Here is a 17074-nt window from a genome sequence, read left to right as displayed (position 1 = left end):
CTTTTGTCTTGCCGCTGCCTTGTATTAGAGGTGGCTGTGCTACTCAACAAAAATATGGACTGACAGTCTACTTCATCTAATGATGATTTTTTAGTTGATGCTTAAAATACAAATTTACTAAACGCTTTAATTGAATATTTTTGTTGAATGTAATCTTTGTAAACATATGGGGATGGTAAGGTAGTAGGGAAATTCCTATTTCTACATGCCAGACGATTAACACACATTCTTCCTCCAAGTCTAAAATTTAAAAAAATTTGTGAAAACTTGAAACCCTCTAAGAAACATTAGATGTAACAAGTAGATGGAAAAGGTCATTTGTTGTACAAGATGCTATGGCATACAACATTTTTAAATGTCAATAATGCACTATGTTAACAGTCATGAGAACAATTTCTAGATTGGATCTATTCTATAAAACGAAATATTGGGAAGTTCTCTCTGAGAAATGTATGGAAAAGAAAAGAAAAGAAAATGCAAAACTGTGGTAAGGGACTGACTCTGATAATTACATACATAAAATACTGTATTTAAGTTTATTCATGTTTTACCAATATATTTAATGTCTAAAATCAAAACTGACATATTGTATATATAATTTCCCCAAAAATACCAGTGTATTATATTTCGTCTTTTTTTGGAACAATCATTAAATTCCTGTTACTTTGGTATAAAGATCTGTTTATAATACATTTCCACTTTCACTAACTTTTAAAAATTTCCTTAAACACTATCTCTAGATAATATTTGCAGAGAGTAAAAGGATTAAACCATTTGTTTAGTTGCTTTTGCCATTGACTTTAGAATAGTGAAGTCCAAACCGGTTTACAACGCAAAGGAGCTGGTTTTCCTCATTGCCCAAAAATTTATTTGGAAAAAATTTCATCTGAGCTAGTTAAACTAAAAATTATTCATATACACATACCCATATTCAGTTCCAGCATAGTGAAATCCTTTATTTTTACACAATTTCACACATTTAATATTGGTTAGTGTACCAGGGAAATCTTGACGGTGGCCAGACAAGAACCTGTTGGCGTGTGAATCTTTAAAACATCCAAGAGATAGCAAAACATCTACGCCACTTTCTGAAACAGTACAGTTAAAATGAACGTAACATAATATTTGAATGAGGATATTTTAGAATAATTAATTAGATGCCTACACAATTTTTGGGAGCTTTATAAGTATCCACTTTCCACTTAACTTTGAACTTTCTCACATACTCACTCAGACCAACAAAGATCACTTTAAGTTCATAGAGACCCAAGTTCTTAAAGTATAAGGATGAACTCTAAAAATTATAATAACTCCTAAGAAAAACACATTATTTCTATATAATTTTCTTTGTGTTACACCTCGAATGTTTCTTCGTGAAGCCTCTGAGGGTGTTTGAACCCTACTTGGGCTGTTTGAAACTTGTTTTGTAAGGCTGCAGCCAAAACAGTCAAAACTCAAACTCAAATATGTTGACGAAAACAATACTTCATATGTATAAATATTTCATAATAGGGCTTACAGTAGGCTACTTTGTATAGGGGTAGAAAGTAAAACTGGTAGGTTAAAAAAAAACTGTGATGAGTGGATGGACTGTATTGGACTATCATGCGAAAGAGGGTACAACAACATTAAAATTAGTCCTATAGTTGTGTTTATAAAATCAGTGTTAAGTTAAATAGGTAAATTCTTATGTTTGTTTTGTACAATAGTCTAACATGTAAAAATATTAGATATTAATTTTAGTAGATACAATACCAGAATATGACCCCACTTTCGGCGTTTTTGGACCTAGGACTTTTGAAACTTTTTGGCGAAAAAACACCCCAAATAGCTATAATATGATGATTTTACCCCATTTTTGGCGTTTTAAAGGCTATATGGGGCCACTTTTTTGGTAAAAAAATGTTATTAATACTGAAAAACATGTCTGGAAATGAAGAGCTTTTTTTGGCCACTTTTTTTAAAGACCCGGCTCTCGGCACGCGAACTCGTGTGCGCTCCCGACCCATAGGCACACTTCTGATCCCCAGCGATGACAAACTAAAAGTCTTATGAAAAAATGTTTGAAACAAAAATTGAGTAACATCTAATCATCTGTACTTCTTCCACTGAAAGTTTTTCTCTGATTGAAAAATAAAAAAAATCCTCGCTTACTCACTTTTTCATGTTTACTCAAAGTAACCTTTTTATATTTTCCATAATTAATAATTACACATTGGCACAAATTAAATTATATTCATATTGTATTAAACAGTATTTCATGTAGAATTTTAATGCATAAATTTTATGCTATAAATATTTTTATTAGAAGCTAGACAAACATGTAAGTGATAGGAGGCGCATCACTTTGAACATCGTCATGCCTCTGACAGTGCCGTGCTGGTAACACCTGGAGTTTGAAACCATTGCTATTGCTGAAATTATATTATAACACATTTACATACAAAAGAAACTGGTAAATGGTTTTAAATTTTTAAACTTTTTTATGCTGTATTATTATGTAGAAGGCCATGTAGTATGTAGGCTGGAATTTTAGCCGTTTTGTTGTATATCAAGCCTTTTTGAGATATAAATATTTTTAAACAATAAAGCAGACCTTTATTCACTAATGCTGATATTATATTACAATGCATTGGCATACAAATGAAAACGGTTTGATTTATTTGTACTCATATAAAATAATATAATTCTTTTGAGTTATAGGGATGTCTGGTGATTAAATCACAAATTAAGATCATTTATAATGGACTTTTAAAATAATGGAATTAAGTATAGACTTATAACATTTTCATGATAACTGTTTGATTTATTTGTACTAATTTAAAATAATGTTAAAATAGTATTTGATTTTTATGTTGTATTATTGTTTTTTATCAAAAGTTGAAACCAATGTAGTGTGCCTAAATGTTTATTTACTGTTTTCTGTATCTCAAGCCAATAGATAGAATAGAACAAAGAGGTGTTTTTGGTGTTTTACCTATGAGAATAACATGGGGAGATTTTAAGCCACTTTTTAAAAATCGTGCTTACTCTCTATACATTTCTATGCAAATGTCCATCTCCAAAAATATTTCCAATCCCCATTAATTTTTGTATCATGTGAGTTTTGCACCAGTTGGTTTGAAATATTTATAAATATAACGTGTTGCTGGAATCGCCTTAAATGGCAAGAAACATGTAGTCTTGGGACCTCTGGTAAAATATTGGAGTTTTCCTAGTTTGGACTAAATATTTGTGAAAAATTGAAAAAAATATGTTTTTTACTCAACTATTTTAGCATCTTGAAACATGTATTACCGAAGAATCAGTCAAATATTTCGTGCCGAAATTATATTTTACCTTACGTGAGAACGTGGAATCATTATTTAAACTCAGTCCTGCTCCACAGTATAATTGCAGGCTTGCTTCTCGTCCTAAGTGGTGAATTGTGTACAGTTTATGTGTGGTGCAAAGACTGGTTTCTCTTTTTAGTTGTGACCAGCTCATTCCTAAGATGCTAGATGGTATCCACTTTGCCTCTGAACATAAGCAAATTGTAATCTTCAGTTTAGGACTTAAAGTTAATGTCGGATGTGATGCCTCTTTGATCAGAAGTTTGGGTTGTGATTAGCTCAACCCCTATCACCAATATCAGCATAGATCCATTGAACTATTATGTGTTATTGTACTTTGTGCTGATTAATATGTGTTTGGTAAATTAGCATGGCACAACACACAATCCCACATCTTGCTAATTGTAGTTGGTAGTTTAGGTGGTCAAAGTAGAAGTAGGGAGCATTGACTTTCTACAATCATGATGAGATAACCAGCCAGAGCCTCAGACTGCAATAAAAAATAGATGAAAATGCAAACTCTAAAGGCCCCGACCGTGTTTCATACTTCCAGGTTGGAACAACCTTTACTCGGAATATTGTATATAAATTGTTTGTATACATAAGACTCTTGTAGTGAATGTACTCTTCGATGAAAAGACAAAATAAAGATGAAAAACTACTTTATGCAAAGAAGAGAAAGTGATTGTGAAGGGTAGCTATAAACAATCGTATTTTAGTGAGCAATGAAAGTTGCTATAATTATTGGGATTGTTTTGGATAAGTTTATAGATATGCATTGTGTTTACAGGAATTAATCATAGTGGGGATGCCATTTACATCGAGACATATTGATTTTGTTAAAGTGATAAAATGAAGACCATGATAGTGGTGGATAAAGATTTTAATTGTTGAGCAATCGATGTGAGAAGGAGTTTCTTGTTAAACAATAACCTGGAAAACCAATACAACATAATGCATTGTCATCCCTCATTGGTATTGTACCTTACAAGCTCTTTTGTTTTTTACTCATTTTCAAAAACATATAAATTACAAAATAAGCCATTTGTTGTTTATTTTACTGTTATGTATTGTAAGTTTATATATTGAAATAAATGGTTAAATAAATGTAAGTTGAAAAATGAGCCTTATTTTGTCACTAGTTTATTTACATTGATTTGAATCACATTTTTGAACTAACAGATGATTAAATTATTAATTGCATAACATTTGAAACATAGAGATACAACATTTATATTATTAACTGGAAACTATAGATCTATATTATTGTATGAACATAATTTCTGTATTTCATATATGTAAAAGCAATGAGACCATGCTAAATTACAGAATTCAGTAACAAAGGAAGTTGATATTGTGCTATATACCTGAGGGTGTAAATATAGAGGTGGGTATTTCCATAGAGACCTAATGATGAATCAGAATGTGAAAGTTCTATGGTAGAAATATCAAGAAAGCAAGAGTGATCATCAGAGGTAACATGGTCATTAGGGAATTCATAGAGAGGGGTCAGTCAGGTTGAACTAGTATATTGCAATGATTCATCCAATATAGAAACAATAGTTACAAATAACCAGAACCAATCACTGAATATTGTAGTTAGTCTTCCTATCCTACTGTTAAAATATGAAACTCATTTTTACATGAGTTAGTGAGTTCATGCCCGGCAACATGAGTGTAATAATGGTTCCAAATGTATTTATCTTATTTTATGGTAGATTTCATTGTGTATGCTTACTCTATGGTAAAACTCTTTGAGATCATTTAATATTTAACACACTTAGAGATTAGTGAATAAATCATCAAAGTGTGATATAAATATGCTGGGTGAAACGTATTAAAACTTGCTATTATGTGTTATTGTACTTTGTGTTGATTAATATGTGTTTGGTAAATTAGCATGGCACAACACACAATCCCACATATTGCTAATCGTAGTTGGTAGTTTAGGTGGTCAAAGTAGAAGTAGGGAGCATTGACTTTCTACAATCATTATCAATTAATTTTATCAATTAAAGGATTGTCAAATGTCTCGGTTTTGCTAACTATGACCTGGTGTCCCGAAAAGGGCTCTTAAGACCATAAGATGACTATACATAAAGTTTGGACTATTGAATGTGATGTGAATTTATGCATACTTCATCATACAAATGTTACACTATAGTATTTTTACAAGTTCTGACTGTGACTGTGATGTGAATTTGTGTGTATTTCATCACATAAATTTCACACTATTTTCACACATTTCACACCACCATTATGATGTGTTGTGCCTGCATGGGTGTGTTGAGCCATGGATATCATAAACCACAAAGCTATAAAGACGTATGCTAGAACTGATCTAACCTCTGCCAAACCCTGAATACGAGCCTGGAGGCACAGACTTCGGACCAAGGATCAATTGTAAATAGACAAACCTGCATGATAGGATATAGAACACTGAAAAATGCAAATGTTAGAAACTTTAGTCTTTTACTTATTTAGTCTTACCATCCTCTGTTTTGGAGGAAACTGCCTTACAACCAACATGATGAAGATTGTATTAATACTCATGATCTTGGTCATTATAAAATTGATATGAGCATCATGTCAAAATGGGGATTTATCAAACATAAATCTGTATTTGCCATTATTCATAGACCTTTCCTTGTCTATTATGAAAAAGCCATCAAACACTGGTGGTAAAGACTTCTATATTGATTAAAAGTCATTATTAATATGATTGTTAAATATAAGGTTTTAAATTTATATTGCCTTGTTTGGATAATATTAGAAAATGTACGTTATCGCATAAATGTTTGTGTACTTTCTAAGTAAAAGCAGTTAATATTTTTATGTTGACCCATTGAGAGAAATTGTATACTATTTGTACTATAAAAGGTCTATTCATGCATATCAGTCCAGTAAAAGTTCTGTTATAATCCAGTCATAGGTCAGTCTCAATTGCATCCATAGTTTCTCAGTCAACCTGTCAGTCATTTGGTTACAGTCTGTTTTTTAACTCTTCATTAACCGATGTTATATAACATTTTTTATTTGAAACACAATATTCTATAAAATTTTCATTGGCCAGTTTTTGTTGATTGTTATAAACTGTACTTGATATACAAACACATACGTTGTCATCAGTCAGGCGTCCAAACAATTAAAAAATATCGTTGAGAAGAAATCGGTTGTTGTATTTAACAACATAAAGGTCGATTCACAAATGGTATGTAATAGTTTAATCACGTCACAGTGTATACAGCAACTGACTGTGACTGTGATGTGAATTTGATTAGTTGTGTGTAATGTGTGAAAATAGTGTGAAATTTTTTAAATTGCTTCCAGTTTATATGTTGTCATTAAGCAAGCGTTTAAAAATCCAACAATATCGTTGAGAAGAAACCAGCTGTTTTATTTGACGACATAAAAATCAATTCACACATAACACGTCACAGTTCAATCACATCAGTTACGACACAGTGTATACACCAACTGACTGTGACTGTGATGTGAATTTGTGTGTACTTCGTCACACAAATTTTACACAAATTTCACATATATTTTCACACATTTCACACAAATATCATAATAGTTGTGTGAAATGTGTGAAAATATATGTGAAATTTGTGTAAAATTTGTGTGACGAAGTACACACAAATTCACATCACAGTCACAGTCAGTTGGTGTATACACTGTGTCGTAACTGATGTGATTGAACTGTGACGTGTTATGTGTGAATTGATTTTTATGTCGTCAAATAAAACAGCTGGTTTCTTCTCAACGATATTGTTGGATTTTTAAACGCTTGCTTAATGACAACATATAAACTGGAAGCAATTTAAAAAATTTCACACTATTTTCACACATTACACACAACTAATCAAATTCACATCACAGTCACAGTCAGTTGCTGTATACACTGTGACGTGATTAAACTATTACATACCATTTGTGAATCGACCTTTATGTTGTTAAATACAACAACCGATTTCTTCTCAACGATATTTTTTAATTGTTTGGACGCCTGACTGATGACAACGTATGTGTTTGTATATCAAGTACAGTTTATAACAATCAACAAAAACTGGCCAATGAAAATTTTATAGAATATTGTGTTTCAAATAAAAAATGTTATATAACATCGGTTAATGAAGAGTTAAAAAACAGACTGTAACCAAATGACTGACAGGTTGACTGAGAAACTATGGATGCAATTGAGACTGACCTATGACTGGATTATAACAGAACTTTTACTGGACTGATATGCATGAATAGACCTTTTATAGTACAAATAGTATACAATTTCTCTCAATGGGTCAACATAAAAATATTAACTGCTTTTACTTAGAAAGTACACAAACATTTATGCGATAACGTACATTTTCTAATATTATCCAAACAAGGCAATATAAATTTAAAACCTTATATTTAACAATCATATTAATAATGACTTTTAATCAATATAGAAGTCTTTACCACCAGTGTTTGATGGCTTTTTCATAATAGACAAGGAAAGGTCTATGAATAATGGCAAATACAGATTTATGTTTGATAAATCCCCATTTTGACATGATGCTCATATCAATTTTATAATGACCAAGATCATGAGTATTAATACAATCTTCATCATGTTGGTTGTAAGGCAGTTTCCTCCAAAACAGAGGATGGTAAGACTAAATAAGTAAAAGACTAAAGTTTCTAACATTTGCATTTTTCAGTGTTCTATATCCTATCATGCAGGTTTGTCTATTTACAATTGATCCTTGGTCCGAAGTCTGTGCCTCCAGGCTCGTATTCAGGGTTTGGCAGAGGTTAGATCAGTTCTAGCATACGTCTTTATAGCTTTGTGGTTTATGATATCCATGGCTCAACACACCCATGCAGGCACAACACATCATAATGGTGGTGTGAAATGTGTGAAAATAGTGTGAAATTTATGTGATGAAATACACACAAATTCACATCACAGTCACAGTCAGAACTTGTAAAAATACTATAGTGTAACATTTGTATGATGAAGTATGCATAAATTCACATCACATTCAATAGTCCAAACTTTATGTATAGTCATCTTATGGTCTTAAGAGCCCTTTTCGGGACACCAGGTCATAGTTAGCAAAACCGAGACATTTGACAATCCTTTAATTGATAAAATTAATTGATAATGATTGTAGAAAGTCAATGCTCCCTACTTCTACTTTGACCACCTAAACTACCAACTACGATTAGCAATATGTGGGATTGTGTGTTGTGCCATGCTAATTTACCAAACACATATTAATCAACACAAAGTACAATAACACATAATAGCAAGTTTTAATACGTTTCACCCAGCATATTTATATCACACTTTGATGATTTATTCACTAATCTCTAAGTGTGTTAAATATTAAATGATCTCAAAGAGTTTTACCATAGAGTAAGCATACACAATGAAATCTACCATAAAATAAGATAAATACATTTGGAACCATTATTACACTCATGTTGCCGGGCATGAACTCACTAACTCATGTAAAAATGAGTTTCATATTTTAACAGTAGGATAGGAAGACTAACTACAATATTCAGTGATTGGTTCTGGTTATTTGTAACTATTGTTTCTATATTGGATGAATCATTGCAATATACTAGTTCAACCTGACTGACCCCTCTCTATGAATTCCCTAATGACCATGTTACCTCTGATGATCACTCTTGCTTTCTTGATATTTCTACCATAGAACTTTCACATTCTGATTCATCATTAGGTCTCTATGGAAATACCCACCTCTATATTTACACCCTCAGGTATATAGCACAATATCAACTTCCTTTGTTACTGAATTCTGTAATTTAGCATGGTCTCATTGCTTTTACATATATGAAATACAGAAATTATGTTCATACAATAATATAGATCTATAGTTTCCAGTTAATAATATAAATGTTGTATCTCTATGTTTCAAATGTTATGCAATTAATAATTTAATCATCTGTTAGTTCAAAAATGTGATTCAAATCAATGTAAATAAACTAGTGACAAAATAAGGCTCATTTTTCAACTTACATTTATTTAACCATTTATTTCAATATATAAACTTACAATACATAACAGTAAAATAAACAACAAATGGCTTATTTTGTAATTTATATGTTTTTGAAAATGAGTAAAGAACAAAAGAGCTTGTAAGGTACAATACCAATGAGGGATGACAATGCATTATGTTGTATTGGTTTTCCAGGTTATTGTTTAACAAGAAACTCCTTCTCACATCGATTGCTCAACAATTAAAATCTTTATCCACCACTATCATGGTCTTCATTTTATCACTTTAACAAAATCAATATGTCTCGATGTAAATGGCATCCCCACTATGATTAATTCCTGTAAACACAATGCATATCTATAAACTTATCCAAAACAATCCCAATAATTATAGCAACTTTCATTGCTCACTAAAATACGATTGTTTATAGCTACCCTTCACAATCACTTTCTCTTCTTTGCATAAAGTAGTTTTTCATCTTTATTTTGTCTTTTCATCGAAGAGTACATTCACTACAAGAGTCTTATGTATACAAACAATTTATGTACGATATTCCAAGTAAAGGTTGTTCCAGCCCGGAAGTATAAAACACAGTCGGGGCCTTTAGAGTTTGCATTTTCATCTATTTTTTTATTGCAGTCTGAAGCTCTGGCTGGATATCTCATCATGATTGTAGAAAGTCAATGCTCCCTACTTCTACTTTGACCACCTAAACTACCAACTACAATTAGCAAGATGTGGGATTGTGTGTTGTGTCAAACACATATTAGTCAACACAAAGTACAATAACACATAATAGTTCAATGGATCTATGCTGATATTGGTGATAGGGGTTGAGCTAATCACAACCCAAACTTGTAATCAAAGAGGCATCGCATCCGACATTAACTTTCAGTCCTAAACTGAAGATTACAATTTGCTTATATTCAGAGGCAAAGTGGATACCATCTAGCATGCCTTACTAATTTTAGGATTGAGCTGGTCACAACTAAAAAGAAAACCCAGTCTTTACACCACACATAAACTGTTCACAATTCACCACTTGGGACGAGAAGCAAGCCTGCAATAATACTGTGGAGCAGGACTAAGTCTAAACAGTATTTCCAAGTCCTCACGTAAGGTAAAATATAATTTGGGCATGATTCCTCGGTAATACATGTTTCAAGACCCAAAATAGTTGAGTAAAAAACATATTTTTAAAATTTTTCACAAATATTTAGTCCAGACTAGAAAAAATCCAATATTTTACCAGAGGTCCCAAGACTATGTGTTTCTTGCCATTGAAGGTGATTCCAGCAACACATTATATTTATAAATATTTCAAACCAACTGATACAAATCTCACATAATACAGACATTAATGGGGATTGAAAATATTTTTTGGAGTTGGACATTTATATAGAAATGTAAAGAGTAAGCACGATTTTTAAAAAGTGGCTTAAAATCTCCCCGTGTTATTCTCATAGGTAAAACACCAAAAAACACCTCTTTGCCCTATTCTATCTATTGACTTGAGATACAGTAAATAAACATTTAGGCACACTACATTGATTTCAACTTTTGATAAAAAAAACAATAATACAGGGTAAAAATTTAAAAATCTAAAATTTATATGAGTACCATTTGGTAAATAAATTAAATGGTTCCATTTGTATGACAATGTATTATAACATAATATCAGTGTTGGTAATGGTTACAAACTCCATGCATTACTGGTATAACTTTATCATTTTAAAATGCTTATTTCTCAAAAACTGCTTGAGACCAAATCACACCATATAAACTGCACAATACAAATACAAATGGTTAAATTTAGGTACACTATGTTGGTTCCAACTTTTAAACAAAAAAAAACAATAATACAACATAAAAATCAAATAATATTTTAACATTATTTTAAATGAGTACAAATAAATCAAACAGTTATCATGAACATTTTATAAGTCTATACTTAATTCCATTATTTTAAAAGTCCATTATAAATGTTCTAAATTTATGATTTTATCACCAGAGGTATAAACTCAAAAGAATTATATTATTTTAAATGAATACAAATAAATCAAACCATTTTCATTTGTATGCCAATGCATTGTAATATAATATCAGCATTAGTAAATAAAGGTCTGCTTTATTGTTTAAAAATACTTATATCTCAAAAAGGCTTGATATACAACAAAATGGCTAAAATTCCAGCCTACATACTACATGGCCTTCTACATAATAATACAGCATAAAAAGTTTAAAAATTTAAAACCATTTACCAGTTTCTTTTGTATGTAAATGTGTTATAATATAATTTCAGCAATAGCAATGGTTTCAAACTCCATGTGTTGCCAGCACGGCACTGTCGGGGGCGTGACGATGTTCAAAAAGATGCGCCTCCTATCACTTACATGTTTGTCTAGCTTCTAATAAAAATATTTATAGTATGAAATTTATATATTAAAATTCTACATGAACTACTGTTTAATACAATATAAATATAATTTAATTTGTGCCAGTGTGTAATTATTAATTATGGAAAATATAAAAAGGTTACTTTGAGTAAACATGAAAAAGTAAGTAAGCGAGGATTTTTTTTATTTTTCGGTCAGAGAAAAACTTTCAGTGGAAGAAGTATAGATGATTAGATGTTACTCAATTTTTGTTTCAAACATTTTTTCATAAGACTTTTAGTTTGTCATCGCTGGGGATCAGAAGTGTGCCTATGGGTCGGGAGCACACCCGAGTTCGCATGCCGAGAGCCGGGTCTTTAAAAAAAGTGGTCAAAAAAAGCTCTTCATTTCCAGACATGTTTTTCAGTATTAATAACATTTTTTTACCAAAAAAGTGTCCCCATATAGCCTCTAAAACGCCAAAAATGGGGTAAAACCATCATATTATAGCTATTTGGAGTGTTTTTTCGCCAAAAAATTTAAAAGTCCTGGGTCCAAAAACGCCGAAAGTGGGGTCATATTCTGGTATTATATCTACTAATTTTTTTTTTATTTGGTGGTAATATTTTGCATAGCTTCTACCAAGTAATATGTGTCTTAAAAAAAATTTACTGCTTGATTTTTTATATGCTAAAAATACTATTTAACACGTTCGCTGCTACGGACGTTCCGGAACGTCAGCCGGGCCACGGCGCCAGGAGCTAAGAACGTTCCAGAACGTCACCGTTCATTGTTGTTTAACGTTGCTATGGATAAGCCAGCACGTCACAAGCGTTCTATATTTCTTTGCAGCTCTTGGGGACGTACTTTTCTGACAATAAAAAATATAGTTTTTCCAAATCACCACCAGGGTCGTTTGGAACAGGGCTTTGTTTTACCTCTTTCCTGCTAGATAGCGATACTACTTTAACGACTGTAACCTGGGTAGTGCTGCTATCTATCAGAATCACTTAGTACTATATCCAAAGCCAGTTGTATTGCAGAACATTGCCATCCAGTATAACTACTGTTGTTTTTATTGTAATTCAGTGTATCGGTGGCAATGTCACGCAGCGGCCGAGCGTTAGTTCAGCAACTGGCGCCGTCCCGGCATCTAGTGCTCAGCAGCGAACGTGTTAACTAAATGTTATGAAATATTCTTCCAAAGAAGTGGTGGTATGTTATCGTTAGGGGTTCAATAAAAAGCAAAGAAAAGAATTAAATGTATATAAGATTAAAATTCGGATGAGCTAAAGCAAGTAGCAAGTTGAGCTTGCAACGGAGCTGTCCAACAACTCCTTCAAATACCAAGAAATATATTTAGTCAGGCTATTAGCTCTCTCTGGCGGCACAGCCAACTTCCCCGCTCACCTTCTAATTTCCAGGAGTCACCAAGGAAAGCAATTCCTCTATAGAAGAGAGATGCTCAGAAATGAAGGTATTTTTATTTATTATTTATTTATTTATAACATTACCTGTCGGATCTGGGAACCCGGTCGTGAACACAGCCAATCTGTTATTTCCTCCGCAGGTCTTTGAATCGTCCCCGGCACATTTGCTGTTACAATCACTTTCTAGCTCCTTCTTCTCATCCGAAGGCTTGGTTTTGGAGCAGAAACATTCAAAGCTGAAATATAAGATTCATTGTTAGAAAAGGCTGTATGAATTAAATAAACTTAATGGTAAGCAAGACTCATAGCTTTAGGCTTAAGTATCAATGGTTAAAATAAATTGATTTTTGTCAATGTCAGAATAATTTTTAAAGTTTTTTAGAAGGGAACTGTCCGAACCCTGGTATTACCTGATTTTACAAAGAATGAATTAATATTTGTCAAATGACAAGTAAATAAACGAGAAATGCAGAAGAAGATAAAAATAAATTATATGATACGCTGAAATAAACCTTTTGATAAACCCAAATTAATATGTATGAATAATTTAGTTGAAAAGAACAAAAATCAAATTTGGCTTGTTTTGACTGAATTTTCTCATTTATATCCTAATATAACAATATCATAATTATTTTTTTCATTATATCTGGTAAAATAAACCTCGTCCCAAAAAGAATGGATCAAATCTACAGCTTAATATACAAGTTATTATCGAAGGGTCGTAGACAAGTGAACTATGGCCAGTTGTGGCAAGGTCCCACTAAAAAAAGGCCATGCTACAGCGCAATACTACGTCATAGTGGTTAGCTAGTTGTACTAAAATTTCACCATTAAAATCTGACAAACAGCCAGCTTATTTCCACTAGTGTGACCTCATGGATCCTGCAGCATGGCATGTTTTTCTAGTGGGACTTGGTTGTGGCATAACATGTGTCCATGCAGAAACATAATGAATTACTTTCAACTCAATTAACAGAGATCTTGTTTAACAATTTTCAACCCATGTTAGAATGAACCAAATATTTTTGCAGAGAGAGAATTATTTTTAGAGTGACGAATATCACTGTACCTGTACTGTGTGCCTGCATAAGAAAACCCTTTCCCCCGGCAATGTTCATTGCACATGTCGGGAGTGAGAGTTCCGGGGAAGTCCTGGTGGTGATCGGACATCAATCTGTTGTTTGGTCCACCATCCTCATAACAGCCCAAGTACATAACAGGAGCATCTACAATAAAAAATGTTAACTTCATAGTTCCTACTATATGTTTAAAGTATAACATTGTCTTAAATGGGAATATATTGTTGTTGATGAATGTATTTTTTTTATTGGTGTTTTTTACTTTATATTATAACACAACAACTCAGAGAGTGCTCAGTCTAAGATACAATTTTCTCTCTTAGTTTTGGATATTTACTTTTACAGATGTTATACAAAATATGCTTTAGGTATAACTTAAAAACTATAAAATATTCTTTGTACCATTTTAATTAGTCAGTCAATTTTTACCATGTTAATAACAACATCTAAAAAGTTGTAGTCTAACCTACACTAAATAAGTTACCTAGTGTTTTCTAATTAAATAGTTACAGTAAGTTACAATTCAAAACTAAGTCTAATTTTGTTTAACCATGGATTTTCTACCTCTACCCAAATAAAAATAATCTTTAAAAAGGCCAAATAATGCTTCCCAGCAATAAATTATCTTTTGTTTTAAGATAACATGACAAGACAATCAATAAACAACTATTTTGGTGTTATTTGTAGCTTAGTGTTAGCTTTCTCTGAGGTCACTTCCTTGTAAGAGTTGGTCAAGGAATTTGATTTAGTAAGTTACAATTAATATTTTATCTCTCTCTGGGTCACTATACACTTCAACATTGTCAAATCAATTAATTTGTGAGAGTAAATAAATATTTTTTATTGTATTCAATAAATTCCCCATGTATTTTTAAATACCCCGCCGCAGCAAACCTACAGACTAAGCAAATTTACTTTTGCCTGATTGGATTTACACTAAAAATTGTCCTTAAAAATATCACATTTATTATCCTTATTTAAATAGCATTAGTTTAACGAGTACAGTAGGCCTAATTAGGTTTGCTGCAACAAGGGGGTAAAAATGTGTTTTTTTGTAAACTGTTAACAGTTTACCTAGTATAAAATAAATACATTTTCCAAATATGCTCATAAACAAGAAAACTACAACAGTTTATAATGTTCTCCATAAGAATAACATGGTAATTTTAAATTTACAATATTTTTGGATTTTTCTCTGTAGCCATTTGGCACACAAAACGCTTTAATCATTTGTTTCTTTTAAGCTCTACAAAGTGGTTTGGAAATAAGTTGTTAAATTTTATGTTTTTAAGGGTTAAAAATGGGAAAACTCTGTTTTTACCCCATAAAAACCCCCCATAAACCCCTGTTCCCATAGCCCATGTGATCAGCTGGTTTGCGAACTCAAAATTTCATCAAAACCGGATGATTTTTGCTCAAGTTATAGCGCTAACGGTCACATAGGCCTATATAAATATATATACGAATTTGAACGGATGGTGTTTGGCCTCTAGGGACCTCAAAACGAAAAAGTACATCTGTCCCGGGTCCAGGCACAGAAAACATACACGTTTTATGTGGTCCAGGTACTTACCATGATACGGTAATTGCTTATTCGCTATATGGGAATTTTGCTCTAAAAAAGATATTTCTTTCACTACCGGTAGCCTTTTTGATAACCAACCATTCGTTTTAATACCATTCTGTACATAATGTAAGCTTTAAGAAAAATTGTTAGAATAACTTTCTAGAGCTACTGAAGATAAAACTGTTAGCATATACAAGTAAGTTAATAGAATCAGTTGTCGGATTTCTTATCATAGTAATAAAATCACTTACCACTAGAGGTTTCACAAATCAAACAAAATGTAATTAATGCCAGAAAAACTCGAACTGTCCTTATAATCATGTTGTTAGTTTCGATCAGGCAATAACAGAAACAGAAATCAAACCACTTCAAGTTCCGTCGGCGGCGGCGGGCGACAGCGGCTGCGGCTGCACTAAACTAAAGTTGAAAACAACTCGAACACTCAAATCCAAACAGGCAGACAAACGATATGACAATCGCTTCGGATCGGATTGATGTATGATTACTCTTTTGGTATTGCGTGATTGATGGATTGTACCTGCAATGATTTCGCGTCAACGACAGAGAAAGGTCCATCTTTTCAATATGGCATAAGGCTGTCAATTATTTTGCCTAACAACATTTCAATAACTTCTGAGCATTCCAAACTAACCTTAAATTCAATTAGATCCCACAACTTTGGACATTATTCCAAACTTATTCTAACAATTTTCATTGCATATTGTTATTTTGTTTCATGTGTAAAAGCTCAAGAGGAATTATTCTGGTTTTTAGCGAATTTCCCTACAGGGAAGTAGCTATTACCGTAGGTGGCATGGTAAGACCTAAGCCTGGGAGCGATTTACTTTTTCATTTTGATGTCCCCAGAGGCCAAAAACACCATTCGTTCAAATTTTTATATATGTATATATATTGTATATATGTGTGTGTGTCCGTGAACGCGATAACTTGAGTAATTTTTGTCCGATTTTGATGAAATTTGGTTTAAAGGTGTAAAGCGGGATAAACTTGAATGAGTTCGCGAACCAGCATGATCGGACCATAGGAACAGGGCTTTACGGGGGGTTTTATGGGGTAAAAATTGGTTTTTCTCACTTTTGACCCTCAAAACACTAATTTTCCCAATTTCTCTTTATACCTTTTTAAAGAGCTTAAAAAACAAATAATTTAGTATATAAAAGTATTTTTGTACGGTTATTGGTAACAGAGAAAATTTAAAAAATTGTAAATTTAAAATTCCTATGTTATTCTTATGGAGAATATTGTAAATGTTGTAG

At 32.3% G+C, this 17074-nt stretch overlaps 1 protein-coding gene across 2 annotated transcripts in view; it reads right to left on the bottom strand.

Moving 5' to 3' along the window:
* Positions 1-16193, bottom strand: part of LOC128990907 (uncharacterized) — a 51267-nt gene extending 35074 nt beyond the window's left edge. For both annotated transcript variants that reach the window (XM_054413557.1, XM_054413558.1), the window contains exons 1-4: positions 16049-16193; positions 14221-14377; positions 13236-13387; positions 926-1088 (exon numbers count right to left, since the gene is read on the bottom strand). In XM_054413557.1, the coding sequence (XP_054269532.1) occupies positions 926-1088; positions 13236-13387; positions 14221-14377; positions 16049-16118 (542 nt within the window). In that variant the 5' untranslated portion in view covers positions 16119-16193. The remainder of the gene's footprint in view (positions 1-925; positions 1089-13235; positions 13388-14220; positions 14378-16048) is intronic.
* Between the last annotated feature and the right edge of the window lie 881 nt (positions 16194-17074).

The sequence above is a fragment of the Macrosteles quadrilineatus genome, unplaced genomic scaffold, assembly GCF_028750875.1.
Source record: "Macrosteles quadrilineatus isolate MER2022 unplaced genomic scaffold, UCM_ALF_1.0 Scaffold_3__2_contigs__length_128488019, whole genome shotgun sequence".
Taxonomy (NCBI): domain Eukaryota; kingdom Metazoa; phylum Arthropoda; class Insecta; order Hemiptera; family Cicadellidae; genus Macrosteles; species Macrosteles quadrilineatus.
This window is presented reverse-complemented; position numbering and strand designations above follow the sequence as displayed.